The sequence below is a fragment of the Phalacrocorax carbo genome, chromosome 1 (assembly GCF_963921805.1).
Source record: "Phalacrocorax carbo chromosome 1, bPhaCar2.1, whole genome shotgun sequence".
Lineage (NCBI taxonomy): Eukaryota > Metazoa > Chordata > Aves > Suliformes > Phalacrocoracidae > Phalacrocorax > Phalacrocorax carbo.
In genome coordinates this window covers 194961382-194980646 of record NC_087513.1, presented here as the reverse complement: position 1 = coordinate 194980646, position 19265 = coordinate 194961382, and the positions used below count along the sequence as shown (strand labels likewise).

The 19265-nt window shown below is 43.8% G+C and overlaps 1 protein-coding gene across 1 annotated transcript in view; it reads right to left on the bottom strand.

Moving 5' to 3' along the window:
* FLT1 (fms related receptor tyrosine kinase 1) overlaps window positions 1-19265 on the bottom strand; it is a 114997-nt gene that overhangs the window by 14048 nt on the left and 81684 nt on the right. The window contains exons 16-24 of the mRNA XM_064441087.1: window positions 17590-17696; window positions 14329-14467; window positions 9076-9180; window positions 5799-5912; window positions 4973-5061; window positions 3050-3206; window positions 2534-2631; window positions 1878-2000; window positions 645-756 (exon numbers count right to left, since the gene is read on the bottom strand). Coding sequence (XP_064297157.1) covers window positions 645-756; window positions 1878-2000; window positions 2534-2631; window positions 3050-3206; window positions 4973-5061; window positions 5799-5912; window positions 9076-9180; window positions 14329-14467; window positions 17590-17696 — 1044 coding nt within the window. The remainder of the gene's footprint in view (window positions 1-644; window positions 757-1877; window positions 2001-2533; window positions 2632-3049; window positions 3207-4972; window positions 5062-5798; window positions 5913-9075; window positions 9181-14328; window positions 14468-17589; window positions 17697-19265) is intronic.

Genomic DNA, 19265 nt, shown 5'->3' with positions numbered 1-19265 from the left:
GAAACGGGGGTGCCACAGTCTGAGGCATGCGAAGACCTCTGTGTGTATTCAGTTCCCTTGCTCCCACAAGAAGAGTAAGTAGCTTTTGAGGGAGCACCCAGACCATGGCACTCAGTGTCCTCAATGCTATCTGTGGCACAGGAGGCGATGGCTCGGTCCCTGGCAGCTGCTGACCCAGGCCCACAGCTCCATGTTATCCCTCAGGATTCTGCATTTCATAAAAATACTTAAAAATTTGCCCATCAGTCAGTTTGCACCATCAGTCAGACAAAGCACCGTGACTGCTCTTGCCGTGCTGCCCTGCATCTCTACTGGCGGTTTCTTTCTACAGGACAAATAAGGAAGCTTAGGTTTTGCCCATGGAAGAAACAGATGGTAAAGTTCTCAGATAGCTGTGCTTTCAGCTCTCATTAAGACTTTCAGCCTGGCAAGTCAGCTTTCAGTGCCCTTACAAGCACCAAAATTTTCAGTTCACAGGTGCATGATACACAGTTCTCCCCTCTACCCCCACACCCCACCTCTGCCTGATTTAGGCCTTTTCTTATTAAAGACCTGGCAAAAGCTCATTGAAAGTAATGGATGTTTTTTCCCAGGCTGAAATCCCTGCTGCTGAGTCCAGCTCTTGGTGTGCAGAGTTAACATACCCAAGGAAAATATCTCCCACAGCAAGACCCCGTAGGACCACACGTCACTTTTTGTGTTATAGATTTTATCAAATATGGATTCTGGAGCCATCCACTTGAGAGGAAGTCGAGCCTGGAATAAAAAGGACAAACCTGACTATTATTTTCAAAGCCTAAAAGAATTTAATTGTAGATGAATCAACTATATATTGTTATGTAAATAATTACCATTCAAATGGGAACCTGTGGGATTTCTTTACAGGCAGTCAGGATAAACGCACACTCATTCAGACACTTTCTTAACAAACTGTCGGAGTAAAAGGCTGTTTTTAAAATGTGTGGCACAAAACACCAGACATCGGCAACCTGTGACCAGGGCTTTTCTTTATGGGATGTGGGGATATGCAAGTGCAGAGGTCTCTTGCGCGCATCCTAGGGACAGGGGAGAAAACCTTACATCCAAGCGCAAATCAATCTGTGATGGTGTTGGAGATGTTCTTGGGGAAATTATTGGAGCCTGAATTACAAGAGTATATCAGCAACCCTTGAAGCCCCCTCAGCACAGCCTGTTAGCATCTTCTGAGCAGTACCCAAGATATATGAACAAGATTTCCCAGCTATTACATAGTGCTGTAAGTCTTGAAAGCTATTTACAGATGAGGGAGTAGCTGGCAGGTCAGTGAGAGCTCCAGAAGGATACTCTCTGTGTGACCCCAATGCTCACACCAAATTCCCATGGCATCAGTGGGCAGAGGCACAGTTTGGTGACCCAGCCTTCAAGGCAAGCTTGGCAAGGGGCTTGCTGCCTATTTGCAGCAGAAGAAAAAGAAAATGGAGCAGGTGTTGGAGGCAGCAAGTCCAGCTCAGCTGCTTGAGGCACCACGAGCAGTGCTTGGCCCTGGCGTGGGTGCACCGGGGGACACGCACCTTGTTTCAGAGGGACTGGTTTCCTTGAAGGAAGTTTTCTGAGTAAGGGGATTATGCTGAGCCAGCCAAGAAACATGCCTAAAAAGTATCTAAACTATTAACAGAGCAGAACTCTGAAAGGGTTAGCATGTCCAAGACTTATGCCTGAGGATAGAAATGCTTTCCAGATCTACAACGCATCTGGATAGCTCATCTTCACATAAAAACTGTGATAGCTTTCAAGCTCTTTTAAGTTCAGGAAATGTGAATGTCTACAGAACATTTTGGTGGATAGTTTGAAATGATAGGTTACAAACATTTGGGTAAATAAACAGCATCTTGACTTACATCTCCTTTTCTCACATAATCAGGATTCTTATAAATATCTCTTGCGAGGCCAAAATCGCAGATCTTCACAACATTGTTCTCAGATAAAAGGATGTTTCTGGCTGCCAGGTCACGATGAATGCACTATAATAAAACAGTTTCACAATCAAACTGCATTTCCTTAATCCTGCCCACAAATTTCCTGACTGTCTCCCATATCCTTTTAAAAATTATTATTATTATTTGAGAAATCAATTTCATATTTTTTAAGGGAAGTTGACTGTAGTTTACATGAAGTTACTGTAAACAGTGGCAGTTCTTTAAAAAAAGTTCCTAAGTCCAGAAAGTGATAAATTTTTAAGCCCCTTGACATTTGCAGGGAAAGCGCTGATTCATTTGGAGCTCCCTACCTAATATATGTTGAAATGAAGAAAAAAATCCGCCACACCCAAAAGATCTTCCCTGAATGAATGAGCTTGACCCACTGCCTTCAGCCATGATCCTGTGTTTATGGACTACGGAGACTTGGATAAACACGCCATTATATTTATAACACCAAGAGGAAAACAGCTCTTCCTTTGGGAGCTCTCCCAAGGAAGGTGTCACTAAAATGTAGACATGATTTCACCTCTTAATCCCATCCTTCTGCAGGAAAAAATGCCCAGTGCAAAACTCACCTTTCTGGAGGAGAGGAACTCCATGCCTCTGGCCACCTGAAAGCTGTAAGAGATCAGGTCTTCCATAGTGAGGGGCAACTTGTAGAGCTCATCAGCTACTGCAAAGGTGGAAAAAGCAGTTTGTTACAAAGATGGCTCACAAGGCAGTTATTTTCCCCCTCTCTTTCTGACCCTATTACTCCCATAAATTCAGACTTCATAGAGCAGCATTCGAAGGTCAACCCACTGTCACTGGAAACAAAAACAGTGCTTGCTTTATACCCCGCGCTTTGGACACTGCTATGTTTTCCCCAAAGATAAGGAGCAGTCAGAAGAAACAATCACACATTTTCCTGTCAGATTTAGTAACCCTGGAAATAATCTTTTTTTAAATCTTCTACCCTCTGGACATGACCCTGTGAGCGTCTCCCACGGATGTTTATTAGGGTGATAAATGAGGAAAAAAATTTCAGGGATGCACAGTATGTTGTAAAAATATCACAGACCGTGTAGGGACAGGAAGGAATTAATACCTACCCTCCTCGTCCTCCTCCACATCACTCAGACTTTTATCTTCCTGGAACCCAGAGCTCGCGAAGCTCTCGCTGCTGGTGACACTGGCCAGCCTTTGTTTTTTGCCTTCCACTGGCTCAATATCCTTTTTCTCTTTCATTGGCTCTCCTTGCAGAGAGTCCTTCAAACAAACAGAGGAGAAGAGGTGCTACATTAGAGCGAGGAGTGGCGGCGTGGAAAGGAACCGAGTCAGACTTCTGTCGCCTTTCCGCCAGGGGAAAATTGCTGGTCTGTGGCACGTGCGGCCACGTCCCCCAGGGGTGCGGGTGTCCGCTGCCACCGTGGCAGGTGGGGGTTGGTGGCAGGGCTGCATCCACCAAGGCTGCCACCCCCAGAGGGCAGAAACATGGTTGTTTGGGAGCACCAGCACATGATTTTGGGCCAGCCTAGGTGCTGGGTTACCTCTGATGTGAGAATTTGCAGGAACACATCTGCTGGGCTGTGACTCATCTCAGCCTGAAATGAGACATCTGAAAGGGCCTATTCCTCTCCAGAAGCCAGAGAAGGAGCATGGTGGGATGTGTTGAGAAGGATGTGCCTACAGTGCAGGTGTTCCAGCCCTCTCAAAATAAAATGTCAGATTTCATCCCAGGCTGCTTAAGGCACCCGCTTCTATGTCCCTGCACAGTGCTTGGCACAGGGCTGTAAGCCCTTCCAACGAGGAGCAAGGGCACTTTGTGTTTGAAATACAGCTGCTTTTGGAAGCAAACACCTCTGTTCCCCGATGCCTTAATCCGATGCTTTCATGTTACAGCCAATGATGGTTTAATGGGACCCCAGCAACACTGGAAAATGCTTCCCCACTGCTAGCCAGAGAGCAGCCTAGTCATCTGGCCCTTCTCCTCTGTCCTCTTGTCCTGTGACCAAGTCTCTCTCCCGCACATGCTGGTGCAGAGCTGGGCTCCCTCCCTCCCAGGCACCATTCCCAGGGGTGCCGGAGCACCAAGTCTGGGCAGGGTCCTCACCAGTGGGGATGTGAGCGACTCCCCCCAGGGCAGACCCTGCATGGCCATGCTCCCTGCTGAGCCTCCTATGCCAACAACCGCATGTTGGAGGAGGCGGCTGCTGTGTTTCATGCAGAGTCCAGCATGGATGGCCTTGGGAACAGAGACTCAGCCAAAGCCCTTTAGAGGGGGAGGTCCTCTTGAGCATGCCCTCCCACAGAGCCTTCCCGAAAAAACCCTGAGATGCTGCTGAGCTTTTGGCATAGCTGAGTGGGTGTTTTGATAACTGCTGTTCTGGGTCCAGGCTCCTAAATCCCGCTTCAGAACCCTTAATCCTTTAAGGGATTTTGCTGAAAGAGCACAAGGGATGTAGTTGGCACATTTGGGTTCAAGTTTGTAATAAGAAACATGCCATGGATTTGATTCAGAGGGCTGGGGGATGTAAGGACAAGACTCTAATCTCTTTTTCTCTTGATAGCCCTTCTTCTCACACAATAAGAAGATTACTTGCAAATCTCTGAATATTAGGGTGTCTTGGAACATGAGCTTTAAATGACATTATCTCAGTTGTGTTCCCAGCGGTACTGAAACCAGTGGGCAAACCCACTTCCTTTGGCTTCGCTGACACCAGCCTCTGTAGTGACCCCACGCTCAGCAGGAATGGGTTCAGCAGCAGCAGGGCAAGAGCATGTGGGGACACTTTGGATAAGATTCACTTCCTCTGGCTGTAGATGGCTCCTTCTCAATTACTCACAGCAGTCTCCTTGCACAGTCAGGGGAGAGAAATGACCACAGCACATCCCACACCAAATATTAAAACAGGTCACGTAAACCTTTGGCAGGAGCTAGTCTAAGGACACTATCTCAGAGGCTGACAACTGTCTATGTTAGCAACACTTATATTAGCTAAGATGAACCCTAACAGAGGCACCTGCCTCCTCACCTTGTTGGGGAAGAAAAAATTCCTCTTGCTCTTCAGGTAGTTTGATAAATTCCCATACTTGCAGTATTCAACAATCACCATCAGAGGCCCTGGGCAAAGGGAAAGTGCATTTTGAGCAACATAAAGCAGTACAAGGGGTCATCAGTTCTGAGAAGAAGAATAGCCTTTCATGTCCATAGCTATAACTTGACTCCTGAATAACTGACAGTATGTCCTAATGAAGTAGAAGGCTGCCTGAAGGACACTGGACACATTAGCAAAACAACACTGTTTCTGGAAGTAAGGGAAGGGCCTAATTTTTGAAAGCTGGGTCATGAACCTGGCTCCTGAGGAACCCTCTGTTTCCTCTTCAGGCAGTCTGTGTTCAGACTGGAGTCCCGCAGCCCACACACACTTGTTGAACTAAAATAGGTGACATATCTAAAACAAATGATCACTCATACTGGCCCTTTGATTTGCTTAGTGGAATACTGTGAAGCATTTTACAACGGTTGCCTTGTGATTCATTGTTCAGGGCCAACACCTGATATCCCTTGTTCCCAGCCTTTGTAGATTTCTATCAGAGTGACATAAAGGACAACAAGTGTCATGGTCCTAAATCCACACTTCTCTTGGTAATACTAAAATAAAGTTTAAGAAAATGTTTAATCACTTCATTAAATGACTAAAAATCTCTTTTTCTTTTTGTCTTTTTTTTACCAACTGCAGGCTGAGCTCAAATATTTCAAGTTAATAACTTGATCTCTGGATGAAAAACATCACAGCCAACTGACTGTTACTGGGAGGTGGTCCAAACCCATTTTCAGTGCAGTCCATGTTTTTTTACCTCCATTTTTTGTGCAAGCTCCCAACAAATTCACAATATTGAGATGATGGCCAATATGGATCAGGATTTTCAGCTCAGTCATCAGGGCTTTGTACTCACTTGCTGTGGCCCCTTCTGTAAATGCAAAATAAAGTCAATGTGAAATGGCAAAGAACTGGTCCTGCTGAACTTTACTACTTCTTGTTACTTTCCATTGAAATCACTTCCATTACTGGATGTACTTCATGTGTTGATATTCTTTGTCTATTCCTCCCCACTCAGCATCCTCTTACTCGCAATAAAACCCATAAAAAGAGCTAGGCACTCAACTTCCTCCCAGTAGACTCTTTTATATTTAGAACTGAGAGAAGCTTTTTCACATGAATGGTTTTGTCATTTCAGCCAAAAAAATTAAAGAGCAAATAAAAAAACATTTCAAAACTATAATTAACTCTATCCAGAATAGGTTTCAGCTGACCTGACTTCAGCCATCTAAGGCTTATGTACTAGCCTGAACTACCCAAAGAGTCAGTGGCAAGAGCAAAGCACTTCCAGAGGCTGATGCAGCCATCAGCTTTAGCCATTTGTGTAGGGAAGAGATGAACGACCCTTTGCTGATGGTTGTTTGGTTCAGTTCATTGTAGTGGAGGCCTGGAGTATTAAGACAGATCAGGGAAGCAAATTTGAAATGGTTAAATTGGGTGACTGCATCTCACCCTTTTTGGTTATGGTCAATATTAATAATAATAGTAATAGTAATGATATAAGAAATTGCACAGCTAAACCCAAAATATTCTCTTCAGTGTTGAGTGAAACTTTTAATTCTCTCTGAGCAAATTTTTTCTGCAGAATTTTATTTTTATAAGAAAACAAGAAAAAACATATTGCTTTGTGTAGGCCCAAAAGGACTTTTTCAGTTTAGTGACACCAAGAGTAAGAATAGTCCAGTGGAAAGAACCTAGATGTAGGTCTTAAATGGCTTAGTTTCAACACCTGAATGGAAACAGATTTTCTTGGTCGTCCCACACAAAACTTGTCATCTACGCAGTGACCCACTATTCACCTGTATATGCGGTGACACTTTCCCTCCACCTTACGGGAATTTTGCGAGAACAAAGCCCTCAAATGACTGCAAAGTTTCTGGATAATCTAGTGAGGACAGAAGGAATGGGGGAGACTAACTTTAGGTGCCCATAGTGAAGATGCCTACGGAAGATCTAGTCACCACAGGCTCTCTTCATAGTCAGCAGAGCTAAAGAAGCACTCAGCTCACCATATGCAGGGACCTGCCGTAGGATGGGATGAACTGTTGTTTCTCACCACTGACAATAAAGGGAATCTGAGTGACTAACTCAGACACAAGCATCTACCCTGCACACACACACATGAATCCCACCATGAAGACTTCTTGTAGCTGCCATCTGCTCCCATCTATTCCAGGAGCAACCTCTGCTGCCTTGATGGTGCTGGCTGGCACAAGAAGCCTGCTGCTGTGTATATATATATACATATATATATATATATAAAAAGAAATGTTGAATCTGGCAGACCACTCTACCAGCACATATGTCTGCATGCTGGCAAAACAGCTCAGTTAATCAGGGTCAGGCGGTGACCCAGGTGACAGGCCATCCACTGAAACCTGTGACACAGATGGCTATTGGCCCACTGCTGCAGAAGGTCTGGACAGGGACCAAAGCTTAATTTCCTCCCATTTTCTAGACATGCTTGCTGCAGGGTAGTTGTTCATTTGGCATTGGCCAACAGGGTATTTCTGTGCTTCTGCAACAAGAGAGAGGATAAAGGTTTGCAACCCTCTCTGCTGCAAATTCCCTCCTTGGAGATGATCCTGGATATCACAGTAGCACATACCACCCCTTGCTAAAGCATTTGATATTATATTGCAGAACAAGCTGATTGAGGACAATATCAAAAGGGCACACCCTACAGGGAGTACAGCTGCCAGGACATTGCTGGCAAGAAATAGAAGCAATTTCACATTGAGTATTGCAGGGACAGACTGTGGGTCTGAGAGTAGTGCAAATGCCCTGCCAAGGGCTGGAAGTACCATGTGCAGATCTCCTGATAACTGATAAGCAAGTAGGCAGCTGTGAAGCTAGGAGCCACTGGGTAAGAGGGATGTATTCAAACTATGCCTGAACAGAGCCAATTGAGAACATCAGGGATCCAAGACTTACTGGCGGAACAGGGGATGTGTCCTGGCAAAGAACGACACTGAAAAGGATTCAAGGATCAAGACACATAAGCAATGCAGCATAAGATCCCAGGGCAATGCAAAAAAAACCCAAAAAAGATATGATCCTTAGATACATAAATAAGAGAAAGTTAAATACATAAGAAGGTAGGAAGGGGTGCCACCAGGACCCTGGGTTAGGGAATTCAGCCATAGCTGCTGATTGCTACTACTGAATATCATCCTGCCTGCTAACTTCCCAAGCGCCCTCTTCAAACTGATGAGGGTGCCTGTCCTTTCCGCTCCAATGAGAAAAGTGGCAGTGAATAGCTGGGAGATGATTTCACTTTGGGAAGAGCACCGGTGCATGAAGAGCGCTTGCAAATCCGTTGCACAACCTGGGTGTCAGCATCCTAAGCACCATGTGATGAGCCTGCAGGCGGTTCAGAGGAGACACACCTGTACAACAACTCAAAGATTTAAACAGCTCAATCTGTTTAGCTTAATAAAAGGGCCTTCATGAAGAAAAATCGTTATATAATCTAATGGAGAAGGTTAGAATGAGAAGCAAAAGTCAGACAGATGCAAACTAGATATAAGGCACCTGGTCTTTAACAATGAGATGATGAATCATTGAAATGAAGGAAAATCTGAAATCTTCCATCCGAGTGTCTTCAAATCAAGGTGGATGCCTTATGCTTCAGTTAAATTTCATGTACATGTATATGGAACAACTTAGGATATGCATGAAATCTAATTACCCCTTCTGATCTTACAAAAGTGACTTTCATTCTTTCTGGCACTTGAAGTAGTGGAGCCAGATTTACTGAAAAAAAAAGACAATCGGGTTCTCACTGCATCTGAAACTTTCCTCTGTATCGTGTGACAATTCGTGACCCTTTTTTCTGTGAATGCAACTTCTGTTTCATAGTTCTGCCATTTCACTTGTGGTGGACCTGAAACTTGGTGTACACGTTCCGGGGGCTTCATGAGTTATTGGTGGGGGAGGGTAACATCATATACACTTGCTTTCTACAGAATCATACTAAAAGCAGGACACTATATAAGGCACCATTTTTCCATCCCAGCTTTGCAGCAAGATACCTTTCAGCATTTTCACGGCAACTATTCTGCATGTTGGTGATTTCTTAATTCCAAAAGCAGATGCTTGTACCACCTTTCCAAAAGCTCCATGTCCAAGAGACTTTCCTGTAAAGAAAACAATTTGGAGAGATACGTTCTGGTAAAAAAGAAATATTGTCAGCAAATGGCTTCATAGATAATGACTTGAAAAGTGTGCTTTACAATGCGCCCCACAGGTATATTCCCAACATACAGGTGTATTAAGTTTTTTGGTTTGGTTTGGTTTGGATTTTTTCGAGTAAGCAGACAAACCAAAAGACAGAGTCATCGGAGGGAATAAGTGATATGATTGAAGATTATGCTAAATGAATGCAACCATTCAGTGGAAGTACCCTGGCTTCTGACCCAATTTTCTCAGTCTAGCTCTGCCAGCAGAAAGAAGGATTTGCTTTTCTTTTCCCTGGGCGCACTGCACCATGCAGCAGGCTGTGACACTGCTGCTTATGGCCACAACAACATAGGGCCTTAGTCTAAACTCATACACACAAACTAAGATGCAGCTTGGCACAAACTTTGGACCTTTTTACAAATGAATGTCTCCCTTCTCAAACAAGATGCCTTAAAATTGTCTTTGTCCAAGAAGGCAGCAGAAACTTTGCATCACAGCCCCTGGAGTACATGCACAACCCCCTGATGATCTTCCCTAGCAAACTCTTGTAGGCTGAGATCATGGAGTGGTGAGAAGCTGCAAATCTGTGCAGATGAGACCTTTACATTTGCAAAATGAGGTCTGGGGTAACTCAGTGAGAGGGGACTTGGAGTGACAAATGATGGATTGGCTCATGGTGGGTATGATGCTTCCAAGTGTCCAAGGGCAGACATTTATGCTGTGATGTCATCATCATGCTGCTACTGAGCAGACACCAGGAGAATTACCCAGAGGTCCTTGAGAGAAATCAGTGGGCAACAATAAAATTCTTCAGCAGTAGAAGCTGTGTGTCCTTGTCCTTCATGTTCAGAACCAGGTAAGACTCCAAGGGTACTATTGTGACTTTTCTAGAGTTCATGACATTTTATACTGATCTTATGATCTTCACATTCTCCTTTGCGATTTAGTACTGTTTGAAGTGGGAAGTATTGACTATCTCTTTGACAACATGCTTATGTGGACAGGCCTGGCTGCCTTTGACCTTCTCAAGTGGCTGGCAGAGTTTTGATCAGAGATCTTGTCAGTGTATCAGCTAGCAATAAATTTTATATTTCCAAGTAACTATTTTCAGATTGTATTTGTGCTTCACCTTCAGCAGAACTCAGGCACCTAAGTGGCTAGCAAGACTATAGCAGCAGGCTTCGCAGTGTAGAGGAGAACAGAAAATAACGGCTAGCTTTTCATACAAAAGCAAAGGATAACACGTGCCATATATTTATTTCTCAGATATGCACTTGTGATGTAGCCATCTCCATAGAGCAATTTCCTTTTTCTATGATGGGCATCTGTTTGACTTACTCGCACTTGAACATCTACCTTGTTGATGTCTAAAGCTAAGTGAGAGATGAATCCCACCCAGACACTCACTGGCAGAGAAAAAGAGCTGGTGTCAGTTCTAAACTAAATTAAAAGAAATACTACCTTTTATATGTGTATCACATTTCGAAACTGTAATTCTCAGTATGTCTGTCAGTAGAAGCAAACAGCATATGTTATCAAAGCAATGGAAACATGAAGTGGAATATTCCAAGCCCTAAAAAAAAACCCCACACCCTCTCCCCCCAAAAAAACCCCCAAAACCACCCCAGAAATTTATTTCTCCCCTAGATGTGCCAAAGTTTTGTATTTTTTACAGGAAAGAAAAACTATGAAGAACTTAATCTGGAAGGCTGAAAATCATCAACAGACTGAGACTTGGTATGTGAAGGGCTTAGAGTTTGACATACAAGTACAAGTGAATCAGTGTATATCTTTGAAAATCTACAATTGCTTTCTTTTTCAGTTACTGCATATAACAGACGTATAAGGGAAGGAACGTTAAGACTAAGGTCTTGGTTTTCTTGGTGTATTGATGTACTTAGTCCTTAATGTATTGACAGTTCATGGTTTCTACAAGATGAATTTGCAGCTTGAGGTCCTATAAACCCCATCACGCCTTTGTTTAATCCATAGCTTTAATCTGTTTCCATCACTGTTAATCCACTTTCCACATCGAGATAACCTACTTAGTCACCACTTGGAAAACATACCGGTTAGCTCATGAAGCTACGCAGAGCTACTAACCTTTCAAAGGAGAATAAGCGCTTTTGGAAAGAACACTTCCTTCTCTAAACAGCAACTGTGATTTAATAGGAAACTGTAATGAAACTTGATTGTCTTTGTTGCTCCACTATTGTTTGTACTGTGCTAACTGTTAGCGCAGAATAAAGCTGCTTTAACTTTTCAGTGTGTAGATCGAACTCCACAGTTTAGTTGGAGATCATGGCTATGATTCTAACAGATTGCTCTTGCAAAAGCCCCTTATGTTGACACACAAAGTAATCACAAAATTATTAAACAGGGGACTATTAAGATGCCCAGCCATCTGAGCGGTGACCTTGCCACAGCCCTCAAGCAGCCATGTTTGGGGTAATGGTCAGGTATGCAATGTTGCAGCATTTACACCCAGACCAAGGAAGCAAAATACTCTACTTAAATTTTCTGCAGTTGTCTTTGATTTCCTGAGGTAATTCAGAACCCATTAAAGTGAACATACTCCTCAGTCAAGGAGTTTTGCATCAGGAGGTTTCCAGTTCAGTCCCATTTTAGCAGGGTCCTTCACGCATTTGAGTTGCTGGACTGGGGCATCAGCAAAAAGCACTTGCAGACACTGGTCTCTGTGTATGTGGGAAGGCAGAGGCTCAAAGGTGCATTCATTTCTCAGGTCCTTTACCACAGTTTGAGTCATCTGGGTTTTCCCCACATGTGGCTTCATATTTTCCATTATGTTACGTATGACAGCTTTGCACGTGAAGGAGAATGGAAAGCGCTCTGCCCAGAGCCAGCGCTGTGGGCTTGCAGTGCACAGGAGGCAGCAGGGCTCAGGAGAGTCTACCACTGGCAAGTTTGACATAACACCGGAGCCATACAGCAACACTCCCTCGGGGTCCTGCACCACAGCATCAGCAGTGTGTGACCTCTCATAGATTAAGAAGGTCAAGCCCAAGAGTAAGGTGAGAAATGCATGATAGCTCAACGGCATCGCTGAGCTGGATGGCAACGTTATCACCAGCCACACTGACAGTGATTTATAGCACCGGCATTTTTCTGACTAATGAAAAGATGACATTTTGCTCTCAGTCAGACTAATCTATACTGAATGTTAATTATCCTGACTTCAGTGGTGCCTGTGTGAAATTTCCTGTAACATCTGTAGCTCTTACAGATGAAGGGGGAGTCCTGTTATATAAGCATTCCATCCAACCCATGGGCTGTATGTGCGCGTGTTGGAGAAACACATAGTAAAGGAGATGTGGGCTGAAAGGAGAGACTTATTTGCAAAAGTTACAATAAATATGTATCTTGGAGGATAAGTAGGTGGAAAGAGAAAAACAGACATATCTGATGCTGGAAGGGGTTGAATTTCTAAGTAAAAATATTTTTTAAAAACCATAGAAGCACATTTTGTGTTTGTGAGACATTAATCCTCAGAGACTGCCAAGGTTACTCAAAGACTGAGCCAACTGCCATGTAAGCAGGAGCTGCACTGAGCTAATCTAGCATACTGCACATACCCGACTTCTCTGAATCTGGTTCTCATTCATTGTCAGCATTCTTTATTTGTTTACATCAGCTCTTCCACTTTTAACTCATTCTCTCTTCATCGTTCCTCACCTCCAGACTCTAAACACCAACCCTGCAAGACGTGGGTTTTTTCCTTGGTGTTTACATTCCATTTCTTCTTGATTCTTTCCATGGGATTTACACACAAATAAAGCAGTGCATAAACCAGCGATCACGTTGTCTGCACATTGAGCTCTTGGTCCATCATTGTAAGAAAACTATTTGAAGATTGAAGATATTCCAGCAGAAGGTTATGTTTCAGCATTCCCAGAACTGTGTATGACAATTATAAATAGCTAGCAATACATTTCAGCTGTGCTTATCCACATCTGGTCACCTTGTGACTTCTAGCAGGCAAATTAAGTGTGATCCTAATTGTATGCATGATTTAATCACCCTCTGTCCCTGATCCCTGGAGGACAGAAGAAATCTGTTACAGCTCCTAGCTAAAATGCAGGGATTTTCTAGCCCTTGCTGTAGGACAAATCTGATGCATGCCTGAAAGAACAAACAGCACTATAGCAACAAGCTGAGTTTATCACTGATATTTTAATGTTGACACCCTTGCTAAAGTCTATGTGGTTTTTGGAGGGATTCCTCAACTTCAAAACCTGGTCCCTACCCTCCTGCGCTCCTCATCAGCCCCACACTGGGTCTAAGCAAGTAAGGAATGCTCCCAGACCCATGCCTTTCACTGGGGCATCTGTAGGCAAGCTAGCTGCAAGTTCCAAGTTTCCATAGTTATTTACTTACTTACTTACTTACTTATTTATTTATTTATTTAACAATCTAGTTATTTATTTATTTGTTTGTTTGTTTATTTATTTATTTATGTGGTTGTTTATTTATTTATTTACTTATTTATTTATGTGTGGACCCATATGTCACATTCTTGCACTTTATGGTGCACCAACGAGAATGTTTATAAATCTGCAGCATAGAAGGAAAACAGGGAGAGTGTGCTGGAGAGAAAAGGAAAGGGAGAAACAGGAAGGGGCAAAGGATGGAGTGTGAGGACACATTTCTGCATAGGTTTTTTTTTCCCAGATGAGCACATATGCAGGTTACAAGGGAAGAAATTTACAGTAAATGCCAAAGGTCAGGCTCCTGAGTCTAAAGAGGGAAGCATCCCAGTCAGCAGTCTGATTGGGAAGCCTTTGGTTGCCCTGTTTTTATGTCAAGTTTTAAGAAAATCAGTCTGCAAAAAGTAGAATACGGCATTATTCTCTGTATTTTAGTTTTCCTACCTGGAGTCAAAATATATGTATGGAAAGTCAGGTAGACACAGTTAGACCTAAATTCTGTAAGTCAGTCACAGACCAGGGTACCTGGTATGGAATAGCTCACACCAAACCTGGCAGTACGGTGTGCTGCGTGTCTAAAACACACCCAGCTCCTTTTTACCTGTGCAAGTACATTTCATCCAATCACTGCAAACCCAACCTGAAGTACGACATTATTACCTAGTTTAAGTCTTTCCCTTGCAATCTCCCACTTGCTGGCATCATAGGGCAGACGTTCGCATTGCTCATCCAAGGGGACTTCGTCAGGATCCATTATGATTGACAGGTAATGGTTGGTCTTCATTTCAGAGGAATAAGGCTAGAAAACAATGAATATGGCAAAACGTAAAAGAGGATAAGGGTATTGGTCAGCATCTTCCTGTTTGGATCAAGGGTTTCAAGTTAATTCTGTCCATGGGGCTGTGTGTTTCACAGTCCAGTAGATGGTTTGGCTAATCTCCCTTTGGTTTTTTAAAATATTGCAAGACTTTTTATATAAAAGAAACTGTCCTCTAGCTTTCCTTCTATGTGACATATCAGTTTCTTCAATGAAATCCATGTGGGTCTGTATTAATGTGTGGTGTTACGATACAAGCCCTCTGCACAGTCACGAGAAATATTTTTGGTAAATGGCTAAAAATTGCTGATAAAAATAACTTTATGTCATGATTGTGCAAAGCAAGAAGCAGCCATATGCAACAGATGGAGTTCAACTGGCAGTGTGTATTTTTTCCATATACCAGGCAAAGATAGGTCATATGTGGTTAGAGGTTGTGCAAGACTAGTCGCCAGGAGACTAGACATTATACAATTCAGAAACTGTTTACAAATTTTCAGAACTTTTTATTTCTTTGGTAACTTTTCTGACAAATTTCCTGAAATTATTTGAGTTGGGGGGAATTCATAAATACCCAGACTCAAACACATAATTTCAAATGAATTTGCCAGAAGTTCAGTTTCTGCTGTGCAAATGGATTATCCACTTCACATGAGAATTGTAAGGAAAGATGAACCTAATCTGCAGTCCCTCCACCTGAAACACATTTTCCTTCAAAGAGCACCTAGATTGCCACTCTAATCCACTGGACTTTTCTTGACACAGTAGTGCTTATATTTCTAAGGAAAGGCTGAGCGTTTGCTCTGATCTCCTGGCTATTAGTTGGAATTTATGGAAAATCTGTTGAACTGCACCATTTTGTGTTGCTTTTCCTAAACTCATGGAAACAGCACATGGGCTCATAAACACACAGATATACCTACATATCCTTTTGTTGTTGTTTTAACTGCCCCCCTGTGACTTTCAACTTTCCTCCTCTACAGCTTGGAAAAATGTCCCTAATACATTTATTTCCAGGCATACGTTTGAGAAGAGTACTGCTAGCTGTCTATGCTTTGGTTACAAACAACTAGAGTAAACTGACAGTAGCTAAAAGCTCCTGTTTTAGTTGCCTTTCACTATCCCAAGTACACAGAAGATTAGTCCTGAGAAGGATTACACTGATGCTTGGGGAAAAGTCAAGTGACATAAAGCCTGGCTCCAAACAATCCACTGACCCTGCACAGGGCAGGGGTAAGTGGGATACGGATAGAAACAGAAGTGAGTGTGGTACTCCAAAAAGAGCATTTCTTGAGAGAGTCATGTGTACCAGTCTGCTTCTACCAGTCACTTTAGAAGAGCTTTTAAGCGGGCCAATCCCAGGAGGAGCAGTAGGGGAGTGGGAAGGTGCTTCTTACTTTTTTTTTATTCAGATGCACTGAATACCAATTTTTTGGCACAATTAGAGATTTGAAACAACATTTTGCATGATGAAGAATTGTAAAGTATAGCATTTGTCCCCATATACATAACAGACAGGCTTTAAGAAAATGCTCTCAGAGAGCATAAAAGTATTTTTTCCTGTTGTGGCAATGTAATTTGGTGAAATTTAATTTAGAGCTAATTCCAGACATAAATCCTTGAGCGTAAGGGTTTGTAAAAGAAACACAGAGAAGACCATAAACATAGACCAACACTAGCGGGAAAGCCTCATCTGGAAAGAAGCCTTCACATGTCATTGAGTTGAAGTCCCTTGTTCTACAGCAACAATGATTATTTTTATTATCTTTTAACAATCTAACAAGCAAATGTCAAGTTTTGGTATTATAACAAATAAGAAATATCTGCAACCCTTTGCTACTTTTAAAACTTAAATTCTTCCAAGGGTTTGCAGTCATGTTATGAATTGCTTCATCATTACTGGTGAGCAGTCAGAACTGGTCCAGCTTGCTTTGTAATTTCTCTGTAGCTACAAGGTTTCTCCACAGCTTCAGCTGACCTCAACTTTTCTCTCCCCTAAAACTCCCATACATTTCTTCTATGAAAGTTTGTGGTAGTAGGAAGGCAATCAGAGTCACTTGATGCTGTACCACCCTGGTTTGGATGTCTGGTCCTGCATTCCCACTGATCAATAGAAGTTCTCAGTGTAAAACCTAAAATACAGGCAGGCCTTAATGCAGACTGAGATAAAATGGTCTGGCAGGCTGCAGTGAACTTTTAGCAATTGTCACGGAGCTTGGCCAGCTGGAACATGCTCATCCACGACGGCTGTGAGCTGATCCCCTTGGCACCGCGCTGTGGTACCTCTCCAGCTGGGTGAAGGAGGGCAGACGGGGCTCAGTGTGCTGTGGTGTGAGAGAGGGGGATGAGCAGCCATTCCTCATCTCGTGTCCTGCAGTGCACCCCATTGCCATAATACCTCCCTTCCCTCAAATCCATTTGCTCCTGCAAGTTGCTCTGAGATCTTTCTGCACCACCAAAGAATTATATTTTCTGCTTATGAGAGCTGCTGTGGTTTAACCTGCATGCACCACGCAAGGCAGGCAAGGTGCTGTCAACAAAAAGGGGCTTTAAATTATCATGGTCAGCCTTGAACAAGAATGAGGGTCAGCTGCAGGGGCAATTAACATTATCATGCTGATACAGGATCATCTGCTCTAGAGGCTGCACCACCAAAACTATGTCGGTAAAATATCACTTTGCAAGTGATGTAATTATACCAGACACTGTGTGCAAACCAGACCCCAGCGCACTCTGTGAAGATCTGTCATTCCCACTCACTCAGATCTTCAAAGACATTAAGATGCCAAACTCCCACAACTTTTAAGGGGATGGGGACGCAATTGGTGGGAGTCAGGCACCCAAATGCCTGTGAGTCTCAGAGCCTTGCCCCCACCCAGGCTTTGCTTCTGGGCTTACTCATATCCAGCCTTGTAAGTCACGGTTTCCTGGGCACCCATCAGCAGCCTGGTGATTGCACCGGGAACAAAGGCCAGCAGCAAATGAATCAATTTATTTTTTTGGTAGACTCAGCAATCCCAGTGGCCTGGAAAGGATTTTCTAGCATGAGCAAAGGGCTGGTAAGGAGAGGCAGATGCTGCTGGGAGATCCCCGTCCATTCTTACCCTCTTCAGCTTGCGAATGAATAGAGTCAACAGGAGCCAAAAGAGTGTCGCAGCCACGCAGGTACAGGTCAGGGTTATTAGCTCCAGGTTTGACCTCTCTGATGTGCCTGGGAAAATCAAGCAGCAAACATTTTAGAAAATGACCTGCAAAGCAAGGGCGCTTTAAATTTCTTTGCCATTAAAATAAAATACCAGGAAGGACCAGCTTCTTTTCAATGGGGTATTAATCTCTGTTTGGACTGGCTTACAGAGCCTGGGAAAAAATGGTCTCCCCAGCAAAGCTGTTGTACCAAACACAGCAAAATTGCATTTGATCCATCTGTAATTTTTTCAGTAAAAGGTCAGCTGCTCTTCTTTGGGGTGCAGGAGGTAAAGTAAAGCAGGTTGATGATGGCCAGTCAGATAGTAATTTCTTTTTGAGGTGGAAATTCAGCTGCATGGTATTTTTAGCCAAATTTTCTCTGTGTGAGAATGTGTGTGGGCCTGCTCATGCAGTTTCACAACTCCCCCCACCCCGCCACCTTACAACGGTGAAACCCATCTGGCCAAGCCCACATCCAAGAGAGGAGCAGAAGTCTCAGAAATGCTCAGTCCCCAGCAGCCTTGGGAGAGGATGGGGCTGCATGGAGGAGACAGCTCTGCCGGGGTGCAACAGCTGCTGATAATGTGCAGGAGAAGCTCTAGGGAGGGCTTGTGCTGACGCAGACACTGGTGAATCCAGGTGTGACCTGGGGCACTCGGCAGTGCTCCTGCTTTGGTTTTGCTGTCCAGGATGTTTGATGCCTTTCCTCGTGCACTGTGCCTGCTCTGCCCCAGCTCGGTGAGCCATTCTGTGCTGCTAGAAACCTGCCAGCCCTCACCAAAAACCTATCTGGGGGGCAGCTCGGAGCTCCTTTGGAGGCTCATGCTGCAGCTGGCAGCAGTCCATGAGCTCTCCTTCGCATGGTCTGGATGGACCTGGTCTGGCACAGGGGTCTTGATCCTAATCCCCACCAAGCAGTGTGGCCAGAAACCGGGGATGTAGGTCCCAGCACTCCTTCCAACCTGCTGGTTCCCCCAGCAGGCTATGTGCCCTCAGGTCTTCCACCAGTAACACCAGCAGCAGGGGGCTCCCCAAGAGGGCAGGGGGCTCCCCGAGGGGGCAGGGGGCCATCTCAGTCCTTAGCAGCACCTCAGCTGGCAAGGAGCTGGGAGAGTTCTCCAAACCAGGGAATAGATTAAGCACAGAGAAGGAAAAACAAAAACAATGGCTGAAAATGGAGCAGCAAGAAAACATGAACATTAGAAATCTGGAGAGTATTAGAGCCCACTGACAGATCAGAAAAAAAAAGCCAAAATAAAATTCACTTCAGACTGCTACTTAGGGACTTGTAAAATGGTTTCAGAGCAGTCTGTTTTGCAAATCCTGTGATCGTGTCAAAATACCACACTTCCCACAATATGTTTTCCATCTGATTGGTAGCAAATGCAAAAAAACCCTCATGCTCTGCCTCTTATTCTGATACACCCTCCAGAGAGAGAAAAGGAGAGGACAAGGAGCAGTAATTCTGAACATGATTTCACAGTGGTTTTGTCAACTGCACTTGCAGCAGTTTCAGACCCCGGGCAGCTCAGTGTTACTCCTGACACATGAAAAAGGGATGATTGATGTCTCACTGGTGGGCTTACCAAGTAAT